A 19,186-nucleotide genomic window follows, 5' to 3' on the forward strand; every position below is an offset into this window, starting at 1 on the left:
TATTACAATTATAAATATATTAATAATAGATGTTTTGTAGTATAAAGGTTAAAATATATATTAAGTCTATGCACTCTTCACAAATTTGTAATTTAGTCTCTATACTTTTATTTTCAAGAATTTAACCCCTTTACTTTTCAAATTTAAAAATCAAGTCCAATTGCTCATATTGTTAATTTTTTTGTCAATTTTGTTGATGTCACATTTTTAAATAAAAAATATTCACTTGGTAGTCATGTAACTAAATAATAATGTTGTAATGAACATGAATTAACAAAATATTTTTAATATATGTAAAAACAATGTGAAATATAAATTTATAGATATAAAATAAACTCAATTAAATAATGAAAAGATAAAGAAAATCTTAAATGTATGTTTGTTTCATTGAAAATAATTTTTATAAAATATTTTTAAGAAATCTGTCAAACAATAGAAAATATTTTACATAGATTCATCCAAACACCAAAAAATATTAATTTTTTCAGGAAAGTAAGTCATTTTCTAAAAATCATTTTTCGAGAGCCATTTTCAATGAAACAAACAAACCCTTAGAAAGACATGCTTTTTCTAAAAACATACTGAAATTTTATTAATGGTGTAACACTCTAACCCGTCTTCATCATCAGATTAAGGTTACGGAGTATTATAACATACATTGAATCAACTCTCATCGTAAAACTATTCAACTATTTAAATAACAATATTCAATCCACACAATAAACATAATATATATACAATTGTGGGCCTTATTTTGAGCTTACAAGACCTTAAAAATAGTTTGGAAATAAACAGTGACTAATTTGAAATAAAATAGAAAATTATGAAAAAAAAGTGAAAATTTTTAATATAGAGCTCAGGTCGTGCGGCTTAAGGACATGGTCGTGTGGCCAAATCGTATACAATCCAAAAATATGATCACACGAACGTGTCAGACCGTGTGCCCCCCGTGTGCAAATCAAAATAGGGCCACACGGTCGTGTCTTCGGACCGTGTAACAACCTATGATCGTGTGGGATAAACCTGCACCAAATTAAATAGTCCACACGGTCGTATGGTATGACCGTGTGTAGCACACGGTCATGTGGTGCGACCATGTGTGGCACTATTTTAAACTTGCTAAAAGATAGAAATTGTAAATATAACACTCCACACCTGACCCGATCATCGGTTCGAGCTATGGGATGTCACATTCGTTGTCAGAGAAATTACAACCAATTATAACACGACGTAACCATTTATGCATGTTGGTAAGTATATTATACATTCATAATATGTTATACAATCATTTTCAAGTCTTACACGAGCTTATGAAAGATCTTTTGCTAACCCGAGATCGAATAAGGAAAAATCATAAGATTTTTAAACTATCAGGTTGACGTAACAAATTTGAGGGTTCCAAGTCGCAAAATAATTCACAGACTTCCCCTTATCGTAAAGTTAAAAGTCTGACCTCGCGACATGACCTTCAGTTTTTACTTATTCATAATGGTCTAACAAAATGGCCAAACTCATATCCACCATGTTCTAACATACAAACATACTCTCAATACTTCATAAACTATTGTAATTATATCATCATTATCAAACTTATCAAGTTAACTATTCAAAACTCAAGAATATACAAGGCAATTTCTACCTTTGAACCATTGAAACCATAGACATATATGCATAAGGCAATTTATCATTTTAAAATGTAAACTTCAATGTACCAAAAAACCATTTATATTATGAGACTGACTCGACTATAGGTACATGCCATATATCGAAAAATATAAGGGACTATATAAACATTGTTGAGTTGAGTGCTACAAATTAAATGCTGAATTCACTTCTTGTAACTTTTAGATTCAATTAAACCTACATATGGAATAAACAAATTGTATGTTGAGTAATAAAGCTCAATGATACTTTCATGATTCAAGTTATTGAAGCAATAACATTAGCTAAATGAACACAAACAAATCAAGTTCTAATTCCAACCAATTCATATTCTATTCATGTCAAATATTTCCATTAATATATCATTTATGCGGCTACGAATTTTATATACCAATTCATGTATCGTTGAAACCAAGTTACCAAGATGATGCACAAACTCATTTAATTAAGCTTATACATTTATACTAAATCATACAATATTACAATCAACAATTCAATGTAAACATGCCATGTCATACTTTCTACTATCACATTAAATTCTTTCTCGTTATCACATTGGTATTGAATCCATTGATTCATTTTTTTACTAATTAGCCTTCTGGCTCATATAAGCAACTCACCTTATCTATCACAGACTATCGTGACTCACATTTCACTTACGTTACGTAAATTTATAATGTTAATACATATCGTCATTCAATTTCACAAAACATAGTTCATAGTATATTTACATTGCACATCATATATCAATTATATCACACACTATTTTATACTATATTCAATTCATTCTAATTTTCTCAATATTCAATATCATTCAATATGAATAATTTTATACCAAAATATAATGCAATCAACATGTAAATGTATATATATAATGATCTCAAATTATAAAAGTACAAAACAAATTCTCTCGTCACTTATCGACGACTCTCACTTTTCCTTTCTCTTGTGACAGTTTGACGTCGTCTTTTGTTACGTTCAATAATTCAATAAATAAAACAATATCATGTTTCATTTAATTCACATTCAAATACAAAACCAACCATATTTTTCATTTTATTCAATTTCCCTATACTCTGGATATGCGTATTTTTCGATATCTAGCATTGGATCAAAATTCGATTTCACATTCTTTCATTAAGGACGATAGACTCTTTATTCATAACCTAATTTCATGACAGGTCTTCCATTTATTCAATTTATCCCCTAATGTTTCAAAGTTATCTAACAAGATTAATTAGTTTTACTATTTAGTCCTTATCATGATCTAAGCTTAATATCTATAAAATTCAAGTCTAATTCATCAATTTCTCTACAATGACAACTTTTTAAAAACTTAAAAATTGGACAAATTGATACATGAGCTAGCTACATCAAGCTCCCATGATCATAAATCTATAAAAATTACATGAAATTAGCTTTATTACCTTATCAATTTTGGTTGGTCGAATGCTAAAGTTTGAACCAAGCTTTTCCTTTATTTTCTTTTAATTTTGGATTGTGAAGCAAGGGAGGAAGATGACAATCTTCCACCCAATTTAGCTTATATACTTAGATTAATATTAATATTAATTTAATTTAATTAACCATTCTTAATTAATTAATTATAACATTATTATACATATTTTAATCTTAAACTATACTTAGTGGAATTAACCATCATCATCCACTAATTCATGATGGAGAATGGTTTAATAACCATTTTAGTCGTTTAAATAATTGTTAATTAGGCCCTTAAGCCTTTTCTAAATTAAAACTCTATAGTTATTAAAATTTTATAATTTAATCCTTAAATTTTAATTAACTAATTTCTCGGCTAAATTTCTTAACCAACTTTATTATATTTTCATATTCAGATCATTATTGAAATTCTAGAAATTTTTAGTTGAAGTATACCAAAATAGTGGGCAAGACTATAGATTGATTGTCTAAGCTTTTCTTCATTTGACTTCTTTTATTTAAGAAAAAATTGATGAAATTTTAAAATACCATTTTTCCCCTTCTCTTGATATTTTTGGGCCTACATAATGTTGACTATATACACCTAAATTTCTAGCTATATATATTTATAAAAAATTATATTCATAATTGTTGTTTTTGAGTATACATATAATAATAAATGTTTTCAAGATATTAACTAAAAAAATAGCCCACTGACTTTTACATGAAAAGATTTCATTTTCTGTTCGTTTCCTTAAATGGGGCTAAATGATGTAATGCTTTTCACATGCCAAATACTTACACCTAATATATTATTAGTGTGTATGTATGATTGCTTTAAAATTGAAAATATATTAGAATCAAAATATGATAATTTGGTTGGCTAAATTGGAATATATTTATTTTGAATAGGTGTTTTCCCATAATTTTTGGAACTAATTTTTTTATATTTCTTAAGAAAATTTTAAATTATTTACTAATGTGATTATGCAACACAAAATAGAGTCACATGAGAAAGGAAAGGTTGGGGTCCATGTCAATTTGCTCCAAATAAAAAGAGTATGTACCAAAATTAATAAAGGTGTAATGATCAAAATCTAAAATTTATATACATAAAACACCAAAGTAAACATTTATCAGTATAATTTTAACGTAGAGCTATATTGCTCCAAGGATTAGTTTACCCATTTTTCAGTAGAGGGATCAAAATGGAATCTGGGGTATATTACAGGGACTGTTGTGGTACTTTTACCAAAGAAATCTCAAATGGATGAGTTAATTTGCATGTGCATGATGTAGTATATATATTCAAACGAGTTCAGATGATCATGCTAAAAGTAAATCCAATCCCAACTCAATCTAAAGACATTTCTGATAACAAATTAAAAATAATAATTCTTAATTATTGGAAAAAAGAAAAGGAATATAGTAATTGAAAAGTGTTTCCTCAATTCGGCGCAACGGCGGAGACGTTGAGCGTGGCATCGACAATGGTGTTTCGGTTCGGAACCGATGCTCACCTTTACGACGATCCGGATGACGTTAACATAGCGCCGCTTTTAGACAGCAAATATGATTCGGAGAAATGCGAAGCTCTCAAGCGACTCCTCGCTCTCATCGCTAAAGGCCTAGACGTCTCCAATTTCTTCCCTCAGGTCTGTTTGTTGAATGAATCTATGCAAATTTGAACTGAATTTTAATATTAGAGTGTTCTAAAATTTGAAATTTCTTTTGGAGCTCTGTTACGGAAATAAAGTTCAGTGTTTTAAAGTTTAGATATTATAGTTTAATTCTTAGAAAGTGCATTGAACTTTGAGATTCAATGAATAAGAATCGGTTGTTTCAGTTATCTCTTTGGTTGCCGAGAAAGTAGTAGGAAAATGAGAAAGAAAATTAAGCATTTCAAAAATGTGTTCTAACTAGATCCCGCTATTTCAATTTATAATTCATTATCCTTGGCCTTGTTTTGAGTTGTTAAGAAATGGTTTTGGAGTCTCTGGAATCTGGCGATTAATAGTTGTTTGTAGTATTAAGAAGGAAATTAGTGTTTGTCAATGGGATATTTTTGGTTAATGGTGTCGTGCATGTTTTTCACTCTTTCGCTGATGGAATTGCAGGTTGTCAAAAATGTTGCATCACAATCTTTGGAACTAAAGAAGCTGGTTTACTTGTATCTACTGCATTATGCTGAAAAGTAAGTTCTTCAAACTTCCTTTTTTTCGGGTGAATTTTCTCTTAAAATTCTAATTGAGGTTCCCCTTTGTTAAATTAGCAACAGTGCTAAAACAAGGGGAATCTAGTACAACTGAAGTGTCTGCTTGCTCCAAATAATTCTCTTTCCCTAATTATAATGGATTATAATGGATAATTTGTTATAGAAGAAGTTAAGATTAGGGTAGTTATTAAATAGTGGTTTTATGGGGTTTTCAAGGTTAAATGATTTATGAATCATTTGGGAGGACTATTTGATGCATCATATAAAATCAGTGCTTGTGTAGGTAGCATCTCATTAGCTTGAAATAAGAGAGGGGTGATCAAATGGATTGTATTTGTTGTGTTAAAGATGTAACATATTCCCAATCATTTCTGTATTTACTTTTGTAGGCATCCAAATGAAGCATTGCTGTCAATTAATTGTTTCCAGAAGGATTTGGGGGATCCGAATCCATTGGTGAGAGCATGGGCACTTCGTACTATGGCAGGAATTCGTCTGCATGTTATTGCACCTCTTGTTTTGGTGGCAGTGAACAGGTGTGCTAGAGATCCAACTGTTTATGTTAGAAAATGTGCAGCCAATGCTCTTCCCAAATTGCATGATTTGCGCCTAGAGGAACAAAAATCCACACTTGAAGAGGTTTGCTTGATAACTTTATTTGTTTATAGTTATTTTTGCTTTCTAGTTTCATTCATTTTGATCAAATTGACATGTTACTATCCGGTGAAAACTGCTTATTAAGAAGACTGCTTTGAATTTGAGACTAGTTTGTCATGATATTTGCACAGATCATATCTAAAATGTATTTTATTCATACATTTTCCAAGAATTTCTATAGTTTGCAAAGACTATTGGTTCTTCTGTTTGTTTATGATTCTTTAATTAGACATTCAAATTTAGATGTCTTTAGTATCATCACACCTTAGGCATCTATCTCTTGTACAATATATTTTGATAGTGTTTGTTTAGTACTATTAAATATTTAAACTTCGCAGATTGTTGGGATATTGTTAAATGACCACTCCCCTGCAGTAGTTGGTGCTGCTGCTGCTGCATTTGCTTCTGTTTGTCCATTTAATTTATCTTTGATCAGGAGGAACTATAGAATGTTATGTGAGATTCTTCCTGATGTGGAAGAGTGGGGTCAGATAGTCTTAATTGGAATCCTTCTACGCTATGTTATTGCAAGGCACGGGCTTGTGAAAGAATCCGTTATGTCTTCTCTGCAATGTACTGACAACTTCCATTCTGAAAAAGATGTTTCAGATGATGACTTCAGGCTAGCAAAGGAATCCAATCACAGTGGGGCATGTGACTCTGAATTTGTAAATATGGTTTCCAGGGGTTATATTGAGGGTCCTGATGAATATTTCTCTAGGTCAAGTTATGCCAAAAGGGTGCCTTTTGAATTAAATGATGCACAATTTACATCTGGAAAAAGTAATGAGGATGTGAAGATCCTGCTGTATTCTACGTCTCCACTGTTACGGAGTAAGGACAGTGCTGTGGTACTAGCAGCAGCTTGTGTACATTGGATAATGGCACCAAAGGAGGATGTTAAAAGAATCATCAAACCACTCTTGTTTATACTGAGATCCTCCAATGTCTCAAAATATGTGGTATATTAGACTTACTTATTTCTTCTATCTCATGCATTTATATTATGCCATCATGCTATGTATTTCACTTGTGCATACAAACTATGTAACATGGGTGTACATCTATGTACGCATATATGTTTATGTAAATGCAATAGTTCATTGCAAAGTTTTCTATTTTAACAGCATTTAAGATTTTGCATTGTTCTCTGTTTACTTGTCATCATTTCAAGGAGCTATCAATTTTAGTACTTGACTTTTAGTTTTTATGAATTGCACCAGAATTCTGACCAGGAAAGTTTTGTTTTGAGGTGGTAAGCAGTTTTTGCTTGCTAAAGTTTAGAGGCATAAATGTAATAAAATTTGTGTTATCTATAATCGGGAAGTGAAATGTGATTTAATAGTTTTGTTTCTTTTTTTGAATTCCTAACATGAAAGTACCAGGAGATAACTAACCTTATTATTATTTTAGACACACAAGTGAAATTGTGTTAAGTATATGAGTTTCTCCCAAGAAGCTTGCGGAAAATTATGTTTTAAGTGTAGATTAGCTAGTACAGTTAGATTTATAATATTCTAGAGCAAATATTCTAAGCATGCAGAATATTATGGTTTAGTCTTGCTTAGTCCATACTGAAGCTGGCTGCACATTATAACATATTTATTCTCTTGTAATTGAAATTCAATATGTTTATTGTTCTGGAATTCATACAGTTATGTTATTTCATTTGGCAAAACCAATTTTAGATTTGGGTTATCTGCCTAGTTTATGTTTCAAGTTGATTGCTGGAGATGGTAAGAAATGGTTCTGTTGATTTGAATGAGTAGGTCCTTTGCAACATTCAAGTATTTGCTAAAGCAATGCCATCTCTCTTTGCTCCATACCATGAGGACTTCTTCATTTATTCTTCTGATTCATATCAAGTCAAAGCCTTGAAGCTTGAGATACTTTCATCTATTGCGACAGACTCGTCCATTTCTTCTATTTTCAAAGAGTTTCAGGTACCTGCTGTCTTCATAAGGAATTCCTTATCATTGTTGATATTTGCAATATGTAGAAATGCAAGATAGTAGAAATAGAAGTCACATTGAAACTTCTGTATGGTATATCATAATGAGTTTCCTTTGCATCCATATGTTCTAAGAAAAAAGGTATTTTTGCAGTCACCAGTATTGGAGAGGGTGGTATTTTTGGGCCATTTTCATCCTATGCAAATCATTTTGTTTAGGGAATTTTCTTCTGATTATGGATCTGATGTGATGCTATATCATTTAAATTGTGTTTCTTCTGGCAAAAGCCTGACCAAAATAACTGAAACTGAATGCCATTAAACAATTTTTCGGTCAATGGAATATAGAGTTATTTCTTTTTGAACTGTTCAGATTCTCTTGAAAGGGGGTGTGGTTCTATTTGAGCTCATGTGAGTTACCAAAGGTGCTTAACCTGACCGTTTACTGTACTTTTGGTGCTTGGCTCTTCAAGGTCTCAATCCTTGCACTGCCAAGCCAACCTTGGAGATCTGGAAAAAAGAGTAATTCTCAGTCCTTGTGTTATGTTAGGAAGAAAGAAGTGATATGGACAGAATGGACTTCAAAATAATAATAATAATCCTTTCTTTGCCACTTTTGAGCGTCTTACACTAAGTTATTTCCTAGTCTTTGGCACAAAAGAAATAATTGAGGTCAACTGACCAGTTGAAATTACATTGTTATACAAGTATGCTGATCCTTGATCGCATGAATTGATGCTTATATTATAGTATGTTGTTAGGATTATATTAGAGATCCAGACAGGCGATTTGCTGCTGCTACTGTTGCTGCAATTGGTATATGCACACGACAACTTCCAAAAATGGCACATATATGTGTAGATGGGCTGTTAACACTGACTAGACAGGGTTTACTCCTCTTTTCCTACTTCTTGTTGTCTGGTAACATTCAGAGAATCCATTGTTTTCTGAAGTGATACCAAATTTTGCAGAGCTCTTGACTAAAGATTTAGGGTCTAGATATCAAGAAGCAGATGTTTTGGTTCAGGCAACTATCTCTATAAAATCAATCATAAAGCAAGACCCACCAATTCATGAGAAGGTATCTCTCTCTTGCTTATTTCATTCAGCTTTAGCTATGCGTTTTTTGCATACCTCTCTGTTTATTTTGGCAGAATCTTTAAATTATTTGCATTCCTGCTGTATTTTCATATTAATTGGCTGATAACCAACATCTTATTTTTTATTTAAAGGTTATAGTTCAGTTAGTCCGTAGTTTGGATTCAATCAAGGTGCCTTCAGTTCGTGCAATGATTATTTGGATGGTGGGAGAATACAGCTCTTTGGAAGAGATAATTCCTAGGATGTTAACCACGGTGCTGAAGTATCTTGCATAGTGCTTTACTTCAGAAGCGTTGGAAACAAAGCTTCGAATTCTTAGTACAGTGACTAAGGTATTTCCAAGAGCTATAATATTCTTGATCAATTCTAGCCTAGCTATGGACAAATATTTCTGGGAAAAGATATTTGGCCTTCCTCCAATAATCTGTTTTACTTATGAAATGGGATGGAGGTTGTCAGTCAGGATTAGTTGCAGCAAGTAGCCATATCATATTAAAAAAAAGTAAAATAAATAAAGCTCGAAAACTCTTGCTGTTGCATGTCATCTTTAATTCATTTTAAGTTTTGTAGTTTATCAGTAGTTCTTTTTTTTTTTCGCTTGCTTCTTGTTAATGTTCAGAGAAAAAGCCTGTACTTTCAGTTTGTTTGTACTTGCAGGTTCTATCAGGTGCTACAGGAGAAGGTCTGTCGACATTCAAGAAAGTTTTCAGATATTTGGTTGAACTGGCTGAATGTGATTCGAACTATGATGTCCGTGACCTAGCTTGTTTCCTAAAGGAACTTTTATCATATAATTTCATCTCTCAAGGGTCACAAGGAGTGTACAGTCTTTCTGAAAAAGACCTACACATAGTTGTGAACTGCATATTTAGGAAACAAAGAGAAGTGAAAACTGAATCAATTAATTACCGATTTTATCTACCTGGGTCTCTCTCACATATGGTTCTTCATACTGCTCCCGGGTACGAACCTCTTCCAAAGCCCTGCAGTTTGCTCCTTGATGACATTAATGAGCCTGAAGGAACACGTATAATTATGAAGGAGGCAGCCGATTATAGTGGGACAGATGATCATGGCACATCATCTGATCCTTCAGACAACGAAAGTGCTTCAGATTATGGTTCACAGCACTCTTTCTCTGGCTCGAGAAGCAGTGGCCATGGTGATGATGGTGAATCAAATGAAGGCAATGATAATGCAGACCTGTTGCTTCAGATTTCCGACATTGGAAATGCTGCTGAAAATCAGAATGGAGTTTTTCATTCTTCTCCTGCTAATCTAGGGGAATTAATGTCAAATCGAGCTCTAGAGTCATGGTTGGAGGAACAACCTGGTTCATCAAACCCAGGAATGTTGGAGCAAAGTCAAGTCCGTAAATCTTTGGCAAGAATATCTATTGGGGATGTTGGAAAGCGGATAAAACCAAAAAGCTATTCTCTCTTGAAGCCTGCAAATAGAAATGATTTGAAGGTTGATTATTCTTTTTCATCAGAAATATCAAGCATATCGCGACTACTTGTCTGCATAGAAGTTTCTTTTAAGAACTGTTCATCAGAGACCATATCGGGAATAAAGTTGGTCAATGTGGAGTCTAACAGAGCCTCATCTGATAATGTGCCAACACTTGTTCCAATGGAAGAGATTGCCTCTTTAGAACCAGGTCAGACAACAAGAAGGATTATTCAAGTTTGTTTTCATCACCATCTATTGCCTTTGAAGCTAGCTTTATTTTACGATGGTGAGAAGCTTCTGTTGTTCCAATAGGGTCGGAAGCGTGTAAATTATTGTACTAAAAAATCACACAAAGTTCAATTCCCAGGGAAGAGAGGTGGATCACATGGATCTCTTAAATACCAAGTCTTTCTTTAGACAGAATATCCCTTCTATAGTAATTTAATAGCACAATTAAATACTACTATTATACCCTCAAATATTGAAAGAAAAATAGGACAAGAAAGAACACAAGAGATTTAACGAGGTTCGGTAAATTATACCTACGTCCTCGGGCACTAACACCAGATGATAACTTTACTATCTCCAAAGTATTACAAACAAATAGAATTCCTTAAGAATTCTCAAATGGGAGAAGAGAGAAAACTAAGAGAGAAAGATTGGTTGGGATGAATTGAAATGAGAAATGAGAAGGCCTATTTATAGTTGAGGTTTAAGGATCAAACAATAAATAGCCCATTATCTCAAGGACCAAAAAAAAATTATCCCATGCCACTTTTTCAAAGTCAACTTTAGGGTGCTAAACTTGCACCACTTTGTATTGTTTGTCATTAATGTTGTCTTCCATTAATGTTAACAATCTCCACCTTGAAGATTTGATTAGGATAATCACATCTTCACACACTTCCTTCAACTCCCCAAATTCGATAAAGTTATTTTTTGTAGTGCCTACAAATGCACTCTCGAGCGCCATACACCTGAAGGTGCTCAAATTCTCAGGATGTTAATCAAGTTCAAACAATGATTAAACTTGATTGTTGTTACCACCTTGGTCATCATATCTGCGGGATTATCTGCTGTCGGAATCTTTTGAAGTAGAATTTTTCCTTTTTCAAAGACTTCCCGCACAAAGTGATATCTTACGTCGATATGCTTGGTTCTTGAATGATAGACTTGATTTTTCGCTAAATGAATAGCGCTCTGACTGTCACAATATAAACTTATGTGACTTTGAACAACTCCTAAGTCTTTCAACAATCCATTAAGCCAAATAGCCTCCTTAACAGCTTCTGTAACTGCCATATATTCTGCCTCTGTAGTAGACACAGCTACTGTAGACTGTAAGGTAGACTTCCAACTTACTGGGGCTTTCGCAAGAGTAAACAGATACCCCGTAGTTGAACGACGTTTATCTAAATCACCAGCAAAGTCGGAATCAACATATCCAACTACAAACTAACCAAGTGCTTCATCCTGTTCAAAAATTAAACCAACATCTACGGTTTTTCGAAGATACCGTAGAATCCATTTCACAACTTGCCAATGTCCTTTTCCAGGATCATGCATATACCTGTTCACAACTCCAACAGCTTGTGAAATGTCAGGCCTCGTACACACCATCGCATACATCAAACTCCCAACTGCATTAGCATATGGGACTTTCGCCATATATTCTCTTTCATCTTCAGTCTTCGGAGATAATTGAGCACTAAGTTTCAAATGAGAAGCAAGTGGGGTACTTACATGTTTTGTGTTTTCATTTACACCAAAACATTGTAATACCTTTTTCAGATATTGCTTCTGATTTAAACAGAGCTTGCCTCTCGGTCTATCTCTACTTATCTCCTTGCCGAGAATCTTCTTGGCCTCACCTAGATCTTTCATCTCGAACTCTTGATTCAACTGAGCCTTCAGCTTATCTATCTCATTTTGGCTCTTCGAAGCGATTAACATATCATCAACATACAAGAGTAGATAAATGAAAGATCCGTCATGCAGCTTCTGCAAATATACACAATTGTCATATTTGCTTCTTGTGTACTTCTGCCTTCTCATAAAGCTATCAAATCGCTTGTACCACTGCCTCGGGGATTGCTTCAATCCATATAGCGATTTGTTAAGCTTACAAACCCAATTTCTACCACCAGCATCTGTGTATCCTTCTGGCTGAGTCATATAGATCTCCTCTTCTAACTCACCATGCAAGAAAGCCGTCTTAACATCAAGTTGAGCTAGCTCCAAATTCAACTGTGCTACCAAGGCCAACAAAATTCTAATGGAGGAATGCTTCACAACAGGGGAAAATACATCATTGTAGTCAATTCCCTCCTTCTGAGCGTAGCCTTTAGCTACCAATCTTGCCTTGTAGCGAATATCCTTCTTGCTAGGAGATCCATCTTTCTTTGCGAATACCCACTTGCATCCAATTGCCCTTTTACCTTTTGGTAATTGCGCAAACTCCCAAGTATTGTTCTTCCGGAGAGACTGCATTTCTTCATCCATGGCGCTTTTCCATTTATCACTTTCTAAGCTTTGCATTGCTTCTTGATAAGTGATAGGAATATCATCAACAACGGGAAGGGCGTAGGCCACCATATCAGTAAATCGAGCTGGTTTACGAATTTCTCTCCGTGGCCTTGCAACTGCAACTGGTTCTGGTGTACTTAGTGGTTCTTGGGTCAGAACCTCTTCAACCTCTAATTCCTCCATTGTGGCTGGAGAATTAGACTTATTAACTGGGCAAATCCCCATCTGCTCAAACTCCACCTGTTTTGGAGTACACTCCACCTGCTGTGGAGTATTGCTCGTCTGAATATCTTTATCTGCTACATTTTTCAATGTGGCAGATTCATCAAAGGTAACATCTCTGCTACAGATCATTTTCTTTGTGCTTAAGCACCAAAGACGAAATCCCTTCACTCCAGAAGTGATTCCCATAAAGAGAGCTTTCTTTGCCCTCGGATCTAACTTTGACTCCTTCACATGGTAATATGCAGTGGTTCCAAACACATGTAAGGAATCATAATCTGTAGTCGGTTTTCCAGACCATACCTCCATAGGATTTTTTCTTTCTAATGCAGATGATGGCAAACGATTAACAAGATGGCCAGCGTATGTCACAACCTCAGCCCAAAATTGCTTGCCCAACCCAGCATTGGACAACATACATCGAACTTTCTCTAGCAATGTTCGATTCATACGCTCTGCCAATCCATTCTGCTGTGGTGTATCCCTAACTGTGAAGTGTCGAACAATACCATACTCTTGGCACACATTGAAGAACGGATCACTTTTATATTCCCCTCCATTGTCCGTCCTAAGCCGCTTGATTTTTTTGCCAGTCTGGTTTTCGATCATAGTTTTCCATTTAAGAAAAACTCTAAGCACTTCATCCTTAGTTCTCATGGTATACACCCAAACTCTTCTGGAAAAGTCATCAACAAAAGTAACAAAGTAGTGTTTTCCTCCCAATGAAAGTGTCTTGGAAGGCCCCCACACATCTGAGTGAACATATTCCAAAATACCTTTTGTATTATGGATAGCAGTACCGAATTTCACTCTCTTTTGCTTTCCCAGAACACAGTGCTCACAAAATTTTAATTTGCAAGCCTTTGCACCTTTCAACAATCCTTGCTTTGCCAGAATTTGCAAGGATTTTTCGCTGGCATGTCCCAACTTCATATGCCACAACTGCATTGAGTCCAAGTCTTTGTTACCGGAAGCTGCAGCGACTGCTCCAATAACTGTACTACCTTGGTAGTAATACAAGTTATTTTTCCTGATGCCCTTCAATATTACAAGTACGCCAGATGTCACTTTCAAAACCCCATCTCTCATAGTAACAACTGAACCATTGGATTCCAAGGCTCCCAATGAGATGAGATTTTTCTTCAAACTGGGCACGTACCGAACATCAGTCAGAACTCTGGTTGATCCATCTTTATTCTTTAATTGGATTGAACCTATCCCAACAGTTTTACAGGCATTGTCATTGCCCATATAAACAACTCCTCTATTTAGTTCTACTAAATCAGAGAACCACTCCCGGTTAGGGGACATATGATAGGTACAACCCGAATCCAATATCCACTCTTCTAAATGGAACGACGATGATGATGCAACCAGTGATAGTTCAGAGTCACTAGTATCATGCTTAGCAACACAAGCATCTACAGCAGCTTTTCCCTTATTCTTCAGCTTTGGACAATTTTTCTTCCAGTGGCCTTTCTCATGACAAAAAGCACATTCATCTTTCCCGAGTCTGGACTTTGACTTTGATCTCCCCTTTTGAGTTTTCTTCCGAGTGTATGAACGACCTTGGACTACTAAAGCTTCTGTATCTCTGATTGAGTTTTTCTGTTTGTCCTTCTTTCTCTGTTCATAACTGTATAAGGCCGCACAGACTTCGCTCAGAGATATATCACTCCTGCCATGAAGTAGAGTAGTTTCTAGGAACTCAAACTCCTCAGGAAGTGACCCCAATAGCATCAAAGCCAAATCTTCATCTTTGAATGTCTCATCCATATTCAGCAAATCAGTGACTAACTGATTAAATTTGGTGATGTGATCATTCATTGTGGTACTTGGGACGTATGTGAAGCGAAACAGTCTTTTCTTCAAGTGGAGCTTATTTTGACTGTTTTTCTTCAAAAAATTTTCTTCAAGTGCCACCCACAACTTATTTGCAGAAGTCTCATTTGAAAAAGCATACCTCTGCTCTCAAGAAAGGCATGATCGAATTGTGCCACATGCCAACCAATTGATCGCCTTCCAATCTTTCTCCTGTACATCATCTGGTTTCTCTTCATCAATGGCAATGTCTAGACCCTGCTGAAAAAGGGCATCTAGAACCTCACTTTGCCACATACCAAAATGGCCCGTGCCATCAAAGATCTCCACGGCCAATCTTGCATTTGCAATTGTCGGTCTTGTCCACATGGACGATGTTGAAGCTCCTACACCGACCGTTTTCTCCATAATCTTTCAATATACCTAAGGAAATCTTTTCTGATGTGGAAGATCAGTTCAAACTGCAACCACAGAGCATACTACGATTAACCTTCGGCTCTTGATACCACTTGTTGTTCCAATAGGGTCGGAAACGTGTAAATTATTGTACTAAAAAATCACACAAAGTTCAATTCCCAGGGAAGAGAGGTGGATCACATGGATCTCTTAAATACCAAGTCTTTCCTTAGACAGAATATCCCTTCTATAGTAATTTAATAGCACAATTAAATACTACTATTATACCCTCAAATATTGAAAGAAAAATAGGACAAGAAAGAACACAAGAGATTTAACGAGGTTCGGTAAATTATACCTACGTCCTCGGGCACTAACACCAGATGATAACTTTACTATCTCCAAAGTATTACAAACAAATAGAATTCCTTAAGAATTCTCAAATGGGAGAAGAGAGAAAACTAAGAGAGAAAGATTGGTTGGGATGAATTGAAATGAGAAATGAGAAGGCCTATTTATAGTTGAGGTTTAAGGACCAAACAATAAATAGCCCATTATCTCAAGGACCAAAAAAAAATTATCCCATGCCACTTTTTCAAAGTCAACTTTAGGGTGCTAAACTTGCACCACTTTGTATTGTTTGCCATTAATGTTGTCTTCCATTAATGTTAACAGCTTCCAGTTAAGTTGCGGCCCAATATTGATATTTCGTAAAGCCACTGTTGATGGATGTTGAAGCTTTCACTGATAAAGAATCCCGTCTCCCAGGGATGTTCGAATACTCAAGGAGGTTTGTCACATCATAGTGGAGTTGAATTTTATGTATTTACGACTTATTTCAATCGAGAGCTTAGCAATCATCTTTTCAAACTTTGTACTATTATTGTTTCTTTTGTTTTTCAATTATCATATCCCAGACTGTTCTTAACTGGATTTTCTTGGCTTATCTATGACAGTTGCCCATTCACTGACCACATCGAGGAGCTAAACAAGGAACCTGGAGATAGTTTGTCAATGGAAAACAAAATTCTCGCAATATGTGAGCACTAAAAATGCTTGGCAATGCAAATTTTTATCTTGTATCTATTGATATGCCCATTGCACCTAATCAAGATGATGCATCAGGTTTGCGCCTACGGTTCAGCTCCGAAATTTTGAGTAGCTCAATTCCTTGTTTGATTACCCTTACTGTTGAAGGTAAATGCTCTGATCCATTAAACTTATCCATTAAAGTTAACTGCGAAGAAACTGTATTAGGCCTAAATCTGCTAAACCGAATGGTAAATTTCTTAGTTGAGCCTGCCCATTCTTAAATCTTTTATTTTTCTTTCTATTTTGCGGTTAGGGGGAAATCTGTGGCCTGTTTGAAAGCTTTAAGAATAAGTTTTAATTCATTATTTTGAATGTTTGAAGTTGAGCAACTTTGTGTTGCTATGTTTTGGAAATATCTAATATATTTTAATTTCAAGGTCTTCTTTTTAATCCTTGATATAGTGTTGTTTCTGTTTTTGAATTTCTGTGTTTTGTGGTATTTTTGGTCTTATTGTGTCATGTCCAATATTTAGAAGTCTTTGCATGTGGCGCCCAAATTTTCCAAATGAAATCATTATCCAACAAAATAAAGCTAATTTAGAAATGTAATTATAAGTGATGTGGATTTTGACAAGGGATATCAACATCTGCACTAGATAATAATGATGATAGATAAAATATATAGGGAACTGCTCCCATGATTCTATGCCCTAAATACTCATTTGCAATACAAATCTCAAATATCAATTAGTGAATAGTCACTGTAGAACATGAAATGAAATATATAAGAAATAAGTCCATTGTAAAATACAGAGCAATGCAATAAAGGAAGGCAGCACCTAGCCAGTGGGGCTCATCTACTGCTGCCTCTATCCCTAGACCTCGATTTTGGTCGTTTTCCAGGCCACATTGTTTTCCGCAGTCTTCCAACAAATGTGATCATTGAACCAAAGTTTAAAAAATAAGAGTCGGAAATGGGAATAGACACACTGTTCGTATAACATCAAAAGTAGAATGAAATAAACTTGCTCTTACTCGTTTCTGTAATCATCTTCGCTCTCTCTTGGAGATCTTGAACAACGCCTCACCCTACTTGGAGATCGACGCCTTTCCATATACCTATCCCTAGATCTTGGGAAGCACAATATGACAAAATTTATTGATATTAGGGATGGTAATGCAAATTTACAGAATGAAACTAGTAGTACAAAATAAGGGAGAATGGTGGATGAGAAATAACTTTGAGAAATATTTCAAAACTAACTTGAATGCCTTTTCTAGGCTTCCTCCACTTTATAGGAGAAATTTTGAACTCCATTTTATTTCTTTTGAATCACACACAGTTTTTCTGATAAGGATAATATCTCATATTTGATTTGATGATATTTTTTGTCCTGATGTAGTTGCTTCTGCATTACTAATAACCACTCAAAAGGGTATGTATGTGTAACATCAATTTCACAGTTTACCTTGATCTACGAGTATTTTGGCTGTCATCCAACTGCGGCTGCACAGGCAAGTAGAACAACAGTTTATACGTGAAATACAAGCAAAAAATTTCATGGTAGCAGCCTTCAAAATTTTACCCATCCAAGACATGAAAAAACTAGACTTATGCTAGTACACACTTACACCCAAGCCAAAGTTCAAGCTTCTTAGCTTTTCCCAAGTCATCGAGTTAGCCGTCTCCTCAACCTTATTGATCATTTTGCCTACTTCCTCTTCCTTGGCCTTGAGCTTTTTCTCGAGCTCAGATACCTTCACATCATGTTCCTTCTTGGTTTTCTCCAAATTCGCCCTCAATTCGTTCGCCTCTTTCTGAAGCTCACGGCACCGTTGTTCGTGTATGCTGATTTTTTCATCTTTGTCCGCAACCATGACTTTCAAACTATTGATCTCATCCAGCTGAGTTGCTTCAGTGTCAACCAGCTTCTCGTATTTTGCTATTAATAAGTCGATCTGATTCGTGAACACTGGGAATTCATTGATAAACTGCAAAAAAAAAGAAAAAAAGAAGAAGATAAAAACATCATGTAATGAGATTGAAAATTATAATCAAACTTGCAAAGCTTACATGGAAAAAAGAAAAAGAAGCGGTGATCAATTACCCTGCTGGCCTGAGTGTTACCATCTGGATTGGATTCTCCTTGAGACATGAACAAAAAAAAAAAGGTCAAATAAAAGTAGGGTGTTGCAAGAGAAGATGAGGACTTGTGGTTGACTTATGTTTTCTGCAATGATTTTGATTGAACAAAACAGTGGAACCAAGTTTTATTCCATGTTTTGGATGTTATAAAAGCCGAAAACCAATAGTATGACCTAGATTTCAATAATTATTAACAAACAAACCAGCTGGGCAGTCCAATAAGAATCTGGTTGTTCTAATATTTTGAGTGGTCGGTTTCATTTCGTTGTCAAATTTATTAAGAATGGTTGTTAAAGCTCCTACTTTGATGTTGAATGGTTGATTGTTTCTTGAATAAATAAGAAATATTGAATATATATATACATATATATGTTTTATATTCATCTACTTTTATTATATTTTTATTTTTAGATTTTTTTTATATTTTAACTTAAAAAATTAAGTTCAATTATTAATTTCAGCTATTTTTTCTTAGTTGAATTTGTTATTGTAACATTTAGAAAAAAATTAGGCTTACCTTTTTAGATTACTCGCATGGCGCATTTAGAAGAATCGTAATCTTTTT

General features: G+C 34.6%; 1 protein-coding gene and 1 pseudogene across 1 annotated transcript; one reads left to right on the forward strand and one right to left on the reverse strand.

The window, feature by feature from the left end:
• The first annotated feature begins 4,542 nt into the window (after nucleotides 1–4,542).
• On the forward strand, nucleotides 4,543–16,918 carry LOC107956278 (AP3-complex subunit beta-A-like; annotated as a pseudogene).
• Nucleotides 16,919–17,100: 182 nt separating this feature from the next.
• Nucleotides 17,101–18,830, reverse strand: LOC121229574 (uncharacterized). The gene is made up of 5 exons (XM_041114184.1): nucleotides 18,584–18,830; nucleotides 18,108–18,467; nucleotides 17,945–17,982; nucleotides 17,511–17,606; nucleotides 17,101–17,398 (listed from the first exon to the last, which is right to left on the reverse strand). Exons 1-5 carry the CDS (start codon nucleotides 18,629–18,631, stop codon nucleotides 17,329–17,331), a joined length of 612 nt encoding a protein of 203 aa, XP_040970118.1. The 5' UTR covers nucleotides 18,632–18,830; the 3' UTR covers nucleotides 17,101–17,328.
• Between the last annotated feature and the right edge of the window lie 356 nt (nucleotides 18,831–19,186).

This window comes from Gossypium hirsutum, chromosome A05 (genome assembly GCF_007990345.1).
Source record: "Gossypium hirsutum isolate 1008001.06 chromosome A05, Gossypium_hirsutum_v2.1, whole genome shotgun sequence".
NCBI lineage: Eukaryota > Viridiplantae > Streptophyta > Magnoliopsida > Malvales > Malvaceae > Gossypium > Gossypium hirsutum.